This window comes from Gambusia affinis, linkage group LG01, assembly GCF_019740435.1.
Source record: "Gambusia affinis linkage group LG01, SWU_Gaff_1.0, whole genome shotgun sequence".
In the NCBI taxonomy this organism is placed as follows: domain Eukaryota; kingdom Metazoa; phylum Chordata; class Actinopteri; order Cyprinodontiformes; family Poeciliidae; genus Gambusia; species Gambusia affinis.
In genome coordinates this window covers 24,526,635-24,538,985 of record NC_057868.1, presented here as the reverse complement: position 1 = coordinate 24,538,985, position 12,351 = coordinate 24,526,635, and the positions used below count along the sequence as shown (strand labels likewise).

Genomic DNA, 12,351 nt, shown 5'->3' with positions numbered 1-12,351 from the left:
TGACTAACAGTGGAGAAATGTGCTAATGCTGCATTATATTCACGCTCTTGTCTTCCTGTGTCCCTCTGCAGGAGTGGCCTTCACAATCCTGATGCTGTTGGCCAGCCTGAACTCGTGCACCAACCCGTGGATCTACACGGCTTTCTCCAGCAGCGTGTCCAGAGAGCTTCAAAACCTGCTGCAGTGTCGGTCACGACTCGGCCGACGCGGCTCCCTCCCGGACGACTCTACGGCCACACACACTTCCACCACTAAGGACAACCTGTACTGACAAACACCTAGAAGACGGACACACCGAGACTCGCTTGAAAGTACATGGCGGCTGGGCTGCATGGACGCCGTGCCGCGAGGATCGATGCCTCTGCCGCTGATGTCGCCATCTGCAGCATCGCCGCTTGAGAACAGTCCGACCTTTACCAGATGTTTGCTTTGACAAAGGACAGCTGTACCCTCAGCAGGACATCCGTCTGTACTCACCTGCCTGCTCCGCCCCCGCTCTACCTACAGGAAGGATGCCATTGACATGTCAACAGCACGCGCCGCCGAACCTCGCAGTGCGTCTGCGATGCAAAATGACCTGGAAAGTCAAGAGACTTTCACTTCAGTAGCTTCTGGCTCGGGTCTCGTGGAGCGATTCATGTGGGGAAAATAAAAAGAAAACACTGCCTGATGTTCCTGGTGTTCACACAGCGGAGAACACCAGGAATGCTAAAGACGGATCGCTGCATTAATATCCTCTTGGCAGGCCAAATGCACCAGGCAGCAGACAAAGCTGTGGATCCAGAGGAACCCGGACAGCAATAAGAGAGATGGCTTCGAAACCGAAGAGAACAAATGTTGTCTTTTTATTATTGTTATTATTTATTGTTAATGAAAGATCAAAGGCTGAATTCACACTTTGAAGGAAGTCTTCAGAAGTTGGACACGTATTCACTCCTGAGGTTGCTGAGTTGAAGTAAAGCTGCAGAAAAACACACATAAAACACTCTCAAACAGGAGGGGAGAAAGGAGGAAAGAGCAGAAACGAACAAACAGATTTTCCACGAGCGAAACTACAACGATGTGGCTGTAGTTTGAGTAAACATACAAGACTTTCCAATCACGGAGACTCCGAAAGTATGAACCACGAACACTAGGATGAAGAAGTTACATTCCAGGCGCAGTGCAGATAATGTAAAGTATATTTATTGACCACGTACGGCACAACAAATACTACCTTTTATTTAAAAGTCGAATGTGAACCATCAAATGTGATGGTGCGTTGAGGGAAAACGAAAAGATGTCAAACCAAAGTTTTAGCTACGCAGGTCTTAACAGTAACGAGCTTCAACAGACGTGAGGGAAATCGCTGCAGTTTAACAGAACTGTTGGGAAGAAAGTCCACATTAAGAGGGAAATGAGTCCAAACAAAGTGCCTGGGATGTGAGTTATAGATGTTGTTAGAAGGGCCTCACTGAACGTTTTAATCTCCAAATGATGTCAGCTGTGTTGTTATTAGACAGAGCTACCATCAGAGCAGGGATTGTAAGAGTTGTTATATAACATCATGAGCCATTTATACATTTTACTTTCTTATTTATTGTTTTAAAAATTACACACACACATATATATATATATATTTTTGCACATTATTTTTCTTTCAGTGTATGACATTGTGCCCCTTCACTGCATGGCAAACTAAATGTTTTTTTTATATATATATATACAGTAGGCTATATATAAAAGTGTTATAATAGAAGCTCTTCTTCTTTCGACAGATACAGTACATCTGCACAGACGTTCCATCACGCTTCTCGATGCTTATGTTAACAGGTTTAGGGTACACAAGTTTCAAATTCAATTTTAAAAACACTTTATTGAAACCGACGGGAAATTGAATAAATAAATAAATAAATAAATACATTCATTGTGGATTTCCACCTGTCGAGAGAAGGCTGTTCGACTTCGAGAGACGCTGAGGAGTGAGTGTAATCATTTCAGTCAGCTCTGATGCGGCAGGGTCCCGTTAAAACACACAGATTGCACTGGATATAGAGTCATCAAGGTTCAGGCTTCCCCCAAAGTTTGTTTGTTTCTGACTCGGCAGTCTTTCCGTTTGTATTGTTGTAAAACTCACTTCGCCGCAGACGGTTGTGATCAGGCTGTTCTAGGCTTCTGATTGGTTCCTGAATATCTCAATCAATTTCATTTCATCTGGGGGTAACAGTTTGATCAGACTGGGATTCTGATAAGCATAAATGACATAGAAGGAGGTAAACAGTGGTGTTTTGGAGTGGCCCATTTAACCTTAAATATACAGACTGTTTAAAAATTAATTCAGGATGGGAAATCAATCTATACAAGTCAACTAAGGAATGCACATCGATAGTAAATATCAGTGGAGGGGGATGTATTTATCTAAACTTGTGTGTAATGTATATTTTTGACCAATGCACATGTGATAAAATTCACAATTTGTTTAAACTGTGCATCTCTTACTTTCTATACTAATTGAAGCTGTATTTATTCCACACTTTTAAAAAAAAGAACAATTTCAATACATCATAAAAAGACTTTTTTCCCCCCCTTTTTTAAATAAAATCTATTTAAATGCTAGGTGTGTTCAAATTTCTGACCAGAACTGTAACTCTGTGTGTATAATATTAGGTGAGATTTTAAGTGTCCACTTCAGCTGAGATGTTCCTGAAAATAACGCTGCGTTTTGTTCAGGGCTGTTCGGTTCGGCTCGTTCTCCTGTTTTCACCTGAGCAGCAGCAGCAGCAGCCGCAGCAGCAGCAGCAGCAGCAGCAGCAGCAATGTTATGCGAGTCTTCAGGACAATACTGGGAGGCTTTCAAGGTGCCTGAGGAGCCCTCGCCCTTGTTGAAGGAGTGCCTCACCTTTTCCTCTGTGAGCCCAAAGTGTTTGGGCTTCCAGCACGCCACCGTGCATTTGTTCCCCAGACTCCAGGCCTCCTACTTTGATTCTCGGCCAAACAAAAGGTTATTGCAGCAACGTCCCGTGTCTCACTTTGTTATATCAGGAAATGGATAAACTTCTCCCAAGCCTTAGGAGTATTTGTGTGTTTTTCCTCTCTTTCTGTCAGGAAGCAGAAAGGTCAAAGGATGATTCCTCTGCATGAAAAGGCCCAGACTTCAGGTCAGGCACACTTGATCTTCCCATTATTCGTTTCTTTTGGTCATTAAAGCACATTAAAAACAGCTTAATAATAACAAATGGGCTATGATGGAGAGAAAAATCACTGACGTAAACATCTTTGAACATCAACTAAAAATAGATCCATCCTTGCAGTGAATTTCTGTTTGACTCCTGAGAGCAGAGAGCCGGCATAACCGCAGACATCATCCTTCCTCTCTTTTCATAAAACAAGATCGATGGGTCTTTACTTGGTCACGATTTGTCCGCGATCAGGTGGCACAGCTTGGGTGTCCTGATGCCCCTTGTTTTTAAACTGAACTGCGGTCAACGTCGAGATTCAAGGTCACCTCGTCAATACAGCCAGGCGGCAAGTTCTGCCGGGCCTGCGGCCGCAATGGGGTGTGAGGGGAAACAAATGACCTGAGCTGGATGGCCGCAAGGACGGAGAAAAGGGGGGATGGGAGGAGGAAAGGGTGCGTCCTCCTTCCTCAGATCAGTGTGAAGTCAGCCGAGGAATGACAGGGAGGGGGATCTGACCTTTATCTCTGTCTGTATAAATCAGAAATCACACCAGGAGTGATCTGTCTTACTGAGGAACCCTTGTCTGTCTGCAGACCAGCTGTCTGCTGAAGCTGGTGCTCAGATCAGTCCAAGACTGCAGGAGCCTTATCTACCACAACAACTCTAGGAGGAGCATTAAACTACATGTCCAGATAAAGCAAAAGAAAAATGATGCTGCTGTTATGACCCCTGGATTGCTTTTGCTTTCACATTTGCATCGTTACATGCAATCGTCATTACACTTATTCTTCATTTATTTCTTCGTCTAGAGAGAGATGTGTTTACATTTTTCAGGCCCTCGTCAGGTTTTAAATCAAATTTTTTTTTTGCCTCATGTTCTCAAGAAAGAAAAAATATGACCTGATTCAAAAAAGGGGGCTCTCTGGGATCAAGGTTATCTTTTATCACTCTGAGACACCTTGTTTTCGTTACACCTCAACAAGCCTCTGCAGCGTTTCGTCTCATTAGAGTAAGAATTTTAAAAAAAACCTGAGGCATGTGGACGCTGTCTGATAAAACCTGGTTTATGGGGTTTGTTCAGCACGCATTTTACAGGATTTATGTGCTGTGAAATGTCTTGTTGTGATGTGTCTCCTCTGGCTTAACCTGCAGTATTTCATAGTGACTGAGCCAGCTGATCCATGCATATAAACACGGCATGTTTGGGGAGTGTCTAAAGTGATAGAGGAGAAAAAGGTCATTTCAAGAGCATACAACAACACACAAAAATATTCATATCGCTAAGATTTTTACATTTTGTCTCTTTAAAACTACAAACGTCAGCGTATTTTACGCAAATGTGTTGGACAGACCAACACAATGTAGAGCATAATTGTATGAAAGGGGGAAAAAAAATGACCCGTCCATAACGGTAGAGTCGTGCATTCCACAAATATGGACTGGTTTAGATTAAAGGCATTTTCATGAGTTGCAACGGCCACAAATGTGTGAAAGTGATTGGTTCAAGCCTCTGACTCGGACGGGCTGAATACAGATCCATGTCACAATTTTCAGATTCGTATTTGCCAAAAATGTGGAAAAACCATCGATCATTTTTATTTGACTTCGCTGCTTCATTACTTGATGTTGATCCGTCGCCTAAACTCCAAAGGAAACACAGGCAGACAAAGCAGGTCACAGAGAGCACAGACCAGACAGAGACAATAGCTATTATGCAGAAGTACTGTAAAAGCTGCTCTGAACTGTTTTATTAGAAGGAGGTAAACATTTAACACGTTAAACAGAAACTGTTATTGTAGGGAGGGACGTGGCCAGCGCAGTAAAAAGATACAGCCCTCTGTAAGATTACTGAGGTAGCCCAGCGTTTGTTGACCTTCTCCTGTCTTACAGAAAGTTAGATTGAAGAGCAGCAAAAACAAAGCTTTTGGACAGAAAGTGGGACTCCATCTCCGAGACGCCAGTTTCCACATTGCTGATTCCCAGTAAGCCCATCATTGTCTGCCCAGGAGTCAGTGCTTTACACACCTCTGTCAAAGCAGCTTTTATTTGCCTTACAGCACATGTACACACACACACACACGCACACACGCCCACACACACACACACACACACGCCCACACACACACGCCTACACGCCGATGCACGCACAAACACACACTGTTTTTTGAACATTTCTTTCAATAACTGAAATATGATATGCAACTTATTGGTTTCCAAATGTTTGTTAAACTTGTTCATAAAAGTTCATAAAATATATTTTTTTGAAATTGAAAAGTTGCGACAAAATAAAATTTTAGGAGCCTTTTTTTTTTTTACATCAAAGTAATCAGGGGATGTGTTTGAAACCTGGCATATAGTTACAATGTCATGCAAGACAATTATTGTGCAGCAACATAAAAGAAGAAATATGTTTCATGTAAATAACGGAAGAATTTTACATTATGTGTTGCATAATTGTTAAAATACAATAAAAAATTAATTCTCAGACGTATTTTTCTTTGTAAGTCAGAATTTGACATATATAAAACTAATCTTTAACCATTTGCGTCCTGAAATAAACACTTCCTTGTGTTTTTTTTAAACAACAGCTATAAGTCAGTTTTTAACTCTTCATCATCGGGTCTCGACATCGACACGCGGGCTGGAGTTCTCTGTTCTGAACGGAAACAAGGAAGAGAGTCAGTCAGCACCGACTCAAAGGTCTTTGACTGTTTGTTTGCTCGTTCCATTTATATCCTTCCATCCATCCAGCTGTCCCCCTCTTCCCACAGTTTATTAGGTCTGCATGAATGGGTGTGTGGATCTATTCCAGCCCAGGATTTCTCTGAGCCACCATCTGTCTAATTGCTACAACTGTGTCATAAAGCTATGTGAAGAAGTATTTATCCTCTTACGTATTCCTTCTGTTTTTGCCTTCTTTGTCACGCTCAAAAGTTTTAGATAATCAAATAAATTTTAATATCATAAAGCAGTTTGTTAAATGACTTATTAAGGGAGGGAAATACTGTCTAGAATAACCTTGCTGTGTGTGAAAAACTAATTTATTCCCATATTTAAAAAAAAATAAATCAAGATTTAACTGTGATTAAAATTCATATTTTGGAAACCTGAGTTAAATGTCAACACTATTATCAAATTACTGCTACACTTGTTGGGTCAGTAAATCACTTCAACAGATCCAGTTTAACAACATGAAGTAGGCTGTGATATCTCAAAAGTAACATGTCATGTCTACATGTAAGAATATTTAAGAATAGATTCAAATAAATCCATTGAAGTATCATATTATCCATATTACTCAGGTTGAAAAGAGCACAGAATAACAACTAAAGTACTGAATGAGTCAATTACCCCACCTAAAGTCAGTGTTTGTGATTCAGCATCAATAAATAAAAAAAATAAAAATGACTCTCAAGGGAGATTTCTATGGATTAAACAACTGCTGACCAACAAGAACACAGAGGCCCTTATTTCCTTTCCCAAAACACATTTTGATGATTGCCAAGGCTTTTGGGTCAATATTCTGTGGACTCCTGAGAAAAGTTGAACCTTTTGGCGCATCTCATTACATTTGTTGTAAACCTAACAACATTTCAGAAGGAGAAATCATAACTCTTTTCAGACATGGTGGTAGTAGTTTGATGGTTGAAGGTTGTTTTGCTAATTATCATCCAAACATAAACCTGTATTTCTTTGAAGAGGAGTAGGCACAACCAGTTGAAGGCGCAATTACGTTTGTAATAGATCAATTATTTTAATGGCTTTTATCCGTTTATAAATGCAATCATCTTTTGAAAACAGCCTTTTGAATTTATTCAGGTTATCCTTGTCTATTAAAATGTCTTTGATATCTGACACACTAAGACAAAACAAAGATTTGTGTAGATTATGGGTAATGACCAGCAAACGAGAAATGTATTTATACAAAAAGAAACTGCTACTCATGAGTCATGATACATTAGTTTCACTGATCCGTTACATGGGCTGTGATGACAGCAGCATAAAAAAAGAAACAATGTTTTTTTTTTAAATGTTTTTAACAAGCTGGTATATATAGTCTTTCAGTGTTTGGTCTGTAAAGAAAGACACAACTGTACCAGGAAAGCAATTTAAATATCATGTACGTAGCATTAGATAATATCAGGTTTGTCTTTCTTCTGTAGTCAGGTCAGACGTCTTTATCAATGCAGCTCCGTGCTGCCACTATGTGTTCAGTTGGTGGTACTGCAACCAACCAGCCGATCCAAACAGCTGTCTACTGAATTAGTTTCTTTTTAAGTCACTCTTAATTCTTTGGGTTTACTCTTATTTTGTTATGATATGATTCAAGGATTGATTGAGAGTTTGTTAATCTCTAAATCTAATCTTGATCATATATGTCGTTTTACTGCTGTTGAAGCTTTTAAAAAGACAATATTTGAGGTGCATGAAATTAATATTTTACCAAGAACTAAAAGATCTGTTAGCCAAGCAGTAATGACTTACTGAAAGACGAAACATCTCTCGGGTTCTTGTTACTTATTATTATTACTACTTATTATTAACTGAATAATAAGTTAATTGAGATTGTAGATCTCCATGAGAAAACTCATGGAGATCTACAATTTCTTTTTTTTTAAGATCCTTAAAAAAAAAAAGAAAGTTATGATTATCATTTTTCTTAAATCACAACCATTTAAGAAAAACGACTAGACACATGTTGTTATGGTCACACAAAAAGTTCTAATATATCAGCTCACTAAAAACCCCTCAGTGTAGCCGACGTGTGTTAAGGAATATGATACGTTTCCCCATGTCGTTTCGGAGAAAGGAAAATTAGAGCTGAAGAGAATCGACAAGCCACACAGAAATAACAAGAAGCCATTTATTAATATTCCAGGAAGAGACGTGCCTACAAAGGCCTGTTCTGACCAGTCAGCGCTCTCACTCTGTTGACATTTCATGTTTGCGGAAAGCTCAACTCGACCGGCGTTCAAACCATCTGCACACATCCCACTCTGACCAGTTCACCCACTCAGAAGACAGTTCTTGTGTAGATCAATCAATGGGTTTTAAACTGGTCTGAATACAGAGAGTGTTTAATGTTTGTTCAGATTAATCTGATTTGATGTTAAAAAAAGAAAAAAAAAAAAAAGCCCATATAAATGGACAGGACAGGTTGTGACAAAAAAAAAAAAAATGTCTGAAAAGACAAAAAGACAGCCTGAATAAAAGAAGTAAAGACTGCAACCTCTGCTTGTTTCCCGGAAGCAGAAGGCGGCAGAAGCCTGTTGGTTCGGCTGCAGCGCTGGGGATGCATTAGCTCATCCAGCTCCGCCAGAATTCAGTCTTTTCAAGGATCCGGTAGTCACAGGCAGTGACTGCGGATCGTGTTATGCTTGGATGGTGCTCTTGGCACTGAAGGCCATGTAATAGATCAGGATGCCAATCAGGCCAGCCACGACCTCAGTCGACACCCAGGGGCCGCTCCAGGCACCCTGAAAGGAGAAGCGTGGAACAAATGAGTCAACCGGCAACTGATGCATTCAAAGCTGCGCGTTTTTTGCACGACACCACTTCAGTTATGAAGCCATAGAAATCATATTCTAATAAAGATGTTAGAAAATGTATTTTACTGATTTGTGAGACAACATCTTTGCATCCTTTTCAAACCTCAGCAAGAGTTTATATGACATGACAGGAAATGACATCACATGAGCTGACAGATTGGCTTTAATTTATTTAATAAATTAATTCAGTTAAATATGACTAAGTAGACTTAAATTGTCTTTTTTCTGGCAGTTCTTTTGGATTACCAAACCTCATCTACAGTTTATAGTAAACGTCATACCAGTAAATGATGGCAGGTTTTACCCAAATATTGAAATCCCTGTTTTCACAGCAGGTTTTGTTAAATACAAACCTTAGCATGAAGAGGCAGCTAGCAACCGAATATACAACAAGGTTTTGATTTTCATCACTTAAATGCAATAAGACAGTTTTAGTAGCAGAATCCTCTTTAGTTGCTTCTCTGCTACTTTTTTTGTAGTTTTATCACAGTTTAGTAACATCCAGATTTATCTGCCAGAACTACAAATGACAAAAACAAATGGCAAGAGCGCATTTTTCAAAATAGCAAATTACGTAGAAATAATGAGCAAGTGAGAACCTTCACAAAATATAATTTAGGACCTATTAAAGCATTTAAAAGGCAGTGAATTTGGATCATTAAATGAATGACTTTGTAAGGCGTTGCTATAGCACTGCTGTAGTTTTATCAATCCAAGCTATTTGACTTAAAATGAAAAGAGCTGCAGTCATCTGCAAGGTGACTCACCCGGTGGTCAATGTTGACGGTGAAGAGAGGCTGAATTGCATTTACGTCTTCATTGTTTCTCTGAGCCTAAAACAGATGAGATTAAAACATTTTTACTTAAGGTGAGACTAAACATTTTACAGTAGAAGAAAGCGTTGTGTAATAAAACGTACCTTTCGGAGGGCGCTGTAGGACTCCTCGTCAAAGAATTTGACCTGATACGTTCCTGAGCTGGCCTGTTTGTGGGGAAGACTCCAGGACACCTGGAAGAGGAGCAGGAAAAAAACTGATTCAAACCCATTTAATATTCTTTTAGGAAAAAGTTTGTACCTTTTAAGGATTTAACCTCAAATAGAATACATGTCAAAAAAAAATCTATCCCTGACTGTTAACCATAAATCATTTTTGTATTTTAAAAGTTTGGTCAATTTACTAATAGCTGCTTGAAGGTAGATTCTGTAAATTCTGCATGCCAAAAACCTGTTTGACCTGTTGATATTATCATCCAATATTCAGAAATAGTATTGCAATTCAAAATGCTTCTAATATCTCGGAACCTTAAATGCAAGCCTCTGTGAGCATAAATGTTCATGCCTGACCTTTTCAGTCGCCATTCCAACACATACATTTGAAATCCAAGGTTTACAAAAACAGAATAAAAAAGACAAGTTCCTCTTGTTTTAGGTCAACTACAATTACCAAAATGGTTTTAGTATCTGAAAAGGCTTGTGAGGAATGAACTAAAATTATAGCAAATTATTGTGAGAATCTTGTGAAAGAATCCCCAAAAGGTTTAACCGAAGTCAAACAGTTCAAAGACAATTCTACCAAATATTGAGAAAATGCAAGTAAACTTCTGATTTTGGAGACATTACTAAATAAATCCCTGACATATTATCTCATTATTGAGGCCTTTAGCAAATAAAGACAATTTTGTTCATTTTTACTGACATAAAACAAGAGAGGTTGTAAATATGCTTTGACTAGACCATTTCCACATTATGCTACAACTACCATATTTCATAGTGGGGAGGATTTAGCAAACACTACAGACTCATGTGATGTCATTTCTAACGTTGTGCACCTCCAATTTGAATTAAGTAGAAACTGACAGCCTAAACAAATTAATCCAACTGTGAGTTCATACCTGGTATTTTCCAACATCTTGACCTCTGGTCACAGGGAACTGTCTTCCATTGACATCAGCATACAAAGTGACACTCTGCAGAGAAGAGCAGTGATCGTGAGAACACAGTCAGTCTCTCGGTAACAGAGCAGTAACTCACTGAAGCAGCTCTCTGGGTTACCTGAGCTCCGTTAGCGCAGGACAGGCTGAGCTCCACGATGAAGACAGACTCCGACGAGATGACGGCGTCAGAGGTCGTGTAGGCCGACGGGGTGATCACTGGGTCCTTGCAGCTCTCCCCTAACAACAAATAATGAAGATTAGCTAAATTTTAGAGACACTAACACTCCATCTGAGAAGATGCAATAATTAACACGGGCTTGACAAATGGTAAGAAGACATTTAAGGGTGTTTTGATGGGCTGAATATTAGCAATTACAAGCTAATTGCAGACAGTAGACCTCCTTTCATCATTCTCTTACACTTACCCGAACAGGCAACCACCAGTATCGTCAAAAACGCAGCTATCCGAATCATGCTGAAGTCTGACGAGTCGCTTTTTATCCCTAAATAAGTGTTAAAGTTCCGCTGTAAACTCGCCACACTGAATGAAGTACACCTCAGCCTACCGCTAACACACAAGTGCGCCTGCGCCGCAAAGACGTGTACGTAGCGCCGCACGGCATTCTGGGAAATTACATTGGAGACACGTCAACAGAGATTTTTTTCAAAATAAATTCTTTATTAAAAATTAAATAGAAAACAATACAACAAGGCGCACGATAGAAAAACCAAAAGTGCCAAAGAACAAAGTAAAAACACCATATGAATTTACAATCTGATAACATAGTGCGAAGAAAAATAGGAAAAAAGAGAAATAATTACAAGAGGATCTTTTACCGTATTCACAAAGTCATTTACATGCTGATATGACAGTTTTTTATTATTGCAACAATTGAGTACTTCCTTCAATAGAATTAATGTTTTTTTTAAATGGTGAGGTTAAGAAAATATACTATCCTGAAGAAAGCATGTATTTTCATAATGTGACCCTGTCTGAAGACCAACTTTTTAACAGGATAATAGACTTTTTCATGTTTTTCTTGTTTTGAAAATTCTTCCAAAAACACTTAAATAAATATGTTCTGATATCTCACTATCCAAATCTCAACACTCACAGGAAATACTATTATTTTGCAAATATATATATATATATATATATATATATAACAGAAACATTTTTGTTTCTCTCAGGAAACAAAAATGAAAACAACAATAATAATAGTAATAATAATAATAATAATAATAATAATAATAATAATAATAATAATACAGACCTTTGGGCACTTAAATAACTTAAAAACAACATAATATGTAGGAGAAAACATAAGATACAGAAAATTATGAATGAAATTATAAATTTCATTCATAATTTTGAAATTGATTTTATTTTAGTTTCTTAGGGAGTGGGGTAGATAGACATTTGGTTATAATTTTATTTATGTAGATTTATTAATATTTTACTCTAGTATATTCCTATAGCTGTAAGTAAAGCTGGTTTAATGATTTATACACTATTACAGTTAAATCCAAAATTATTCACACCCCTTGTTTTAATTTAACCAGCGATTTCTTTCAAAACATACAAGAAAAAAAATCAAGTAAAACAAGTTAAAAATTGAAAACTACATTTTCTTTTTTAAGTTTTACTTAAAAAATTCACTTAAGATTGTTTATGCCCACATTAATAAAATGAAAAAATCTTTATTGGC

General features: G+C 38.4%; 2 protein-coding genes across 3 annotated transcripts in view; one reads left to right on the top strand and one right to left on the bottom strand.

Moving 5' to 3' along the window:
* LOC122837664 (vasopressin V2 receptor-like) overlaps nucleotides 1–5,709 on the top strand; it is a 35,293-nt gene extending 29,584 nt beyond the window's left edge. Inside the window, exons 7-8 of one of the 2 annotated variants that reach the window (XR_006371811.1) lie at nucleotides 72–2,980; nucleotides 3,085–5,709. Coding sequence is in view for 1 of the 2 variants with exons in the window: in XM_044128155.1 (XP_043984090.1) it covers nucleotides 72–271 (200 nt within the window). In the remaining variant the exon portion in view is untranslated. Of the gene's footprint in view, nucleotides 1–71 lie in introns of both variants that reach the window. The other variant, XM_044128155.1, reaches the window with a different exon arrangement.
* Nucleotides 5,710–8,008: 2,299 nt separating this feature from the next.
* Nucleotides 8,009–11,237, bottom strand: ssr4 (signal sequence receptor, delta). Its single transcript, XM_044128154.1, has 6 exons — nucleotides 11,068–11,237; nucleotides 10,761–10,879; nucleotides 10,601–10,675; nucleotides 9,627–9,716; nucleotides 9,475–9,540; nucleotides 8,009–8,635 (listed from the first exon to the last, which is right to left on the bottom strand). The coding sequence occupies exons 1-6, from the start codon at nucleotides 11,114–11,116 to the stop codon at nucleotides 8,531–8,533; spliced, it is 504 nt and encodes a 167-aa protein (XP_043984089.1). The 5' UTR covers nucleotides 11,117–11,237; the 3' UTR covers nucleotides 8,009–8,530.
* Nucleotides 11,238–12,351: the final 1,114 nt, after the last annotated feature.

Excerpts from the sequence above, each read along its gene's own strand:
- ssr4 (XM_044128154.1), bottom strand. The coding sequence starts at position 11,116 with ATGATTCGGATAGCTGCGTTTTTGACGATACTGGTGGTTGCCTGTTCG. Across the intron at positions 9,541-9,626 it reads CCTACAGCGCCCTCCGAAAG|GCTCAGAGAAACAATGAAGA; the intron begins GTACGTTTTATT and ends CATCTGTTTTAG. Across the intron at positions 8,636-9,474 it reads CCGTCAACATTGACCACCGG|GGTGCCTGGAGCGGCCCCTG; the intron begins GTGAGTCACCTT and ends TTCTCCTTTCAG.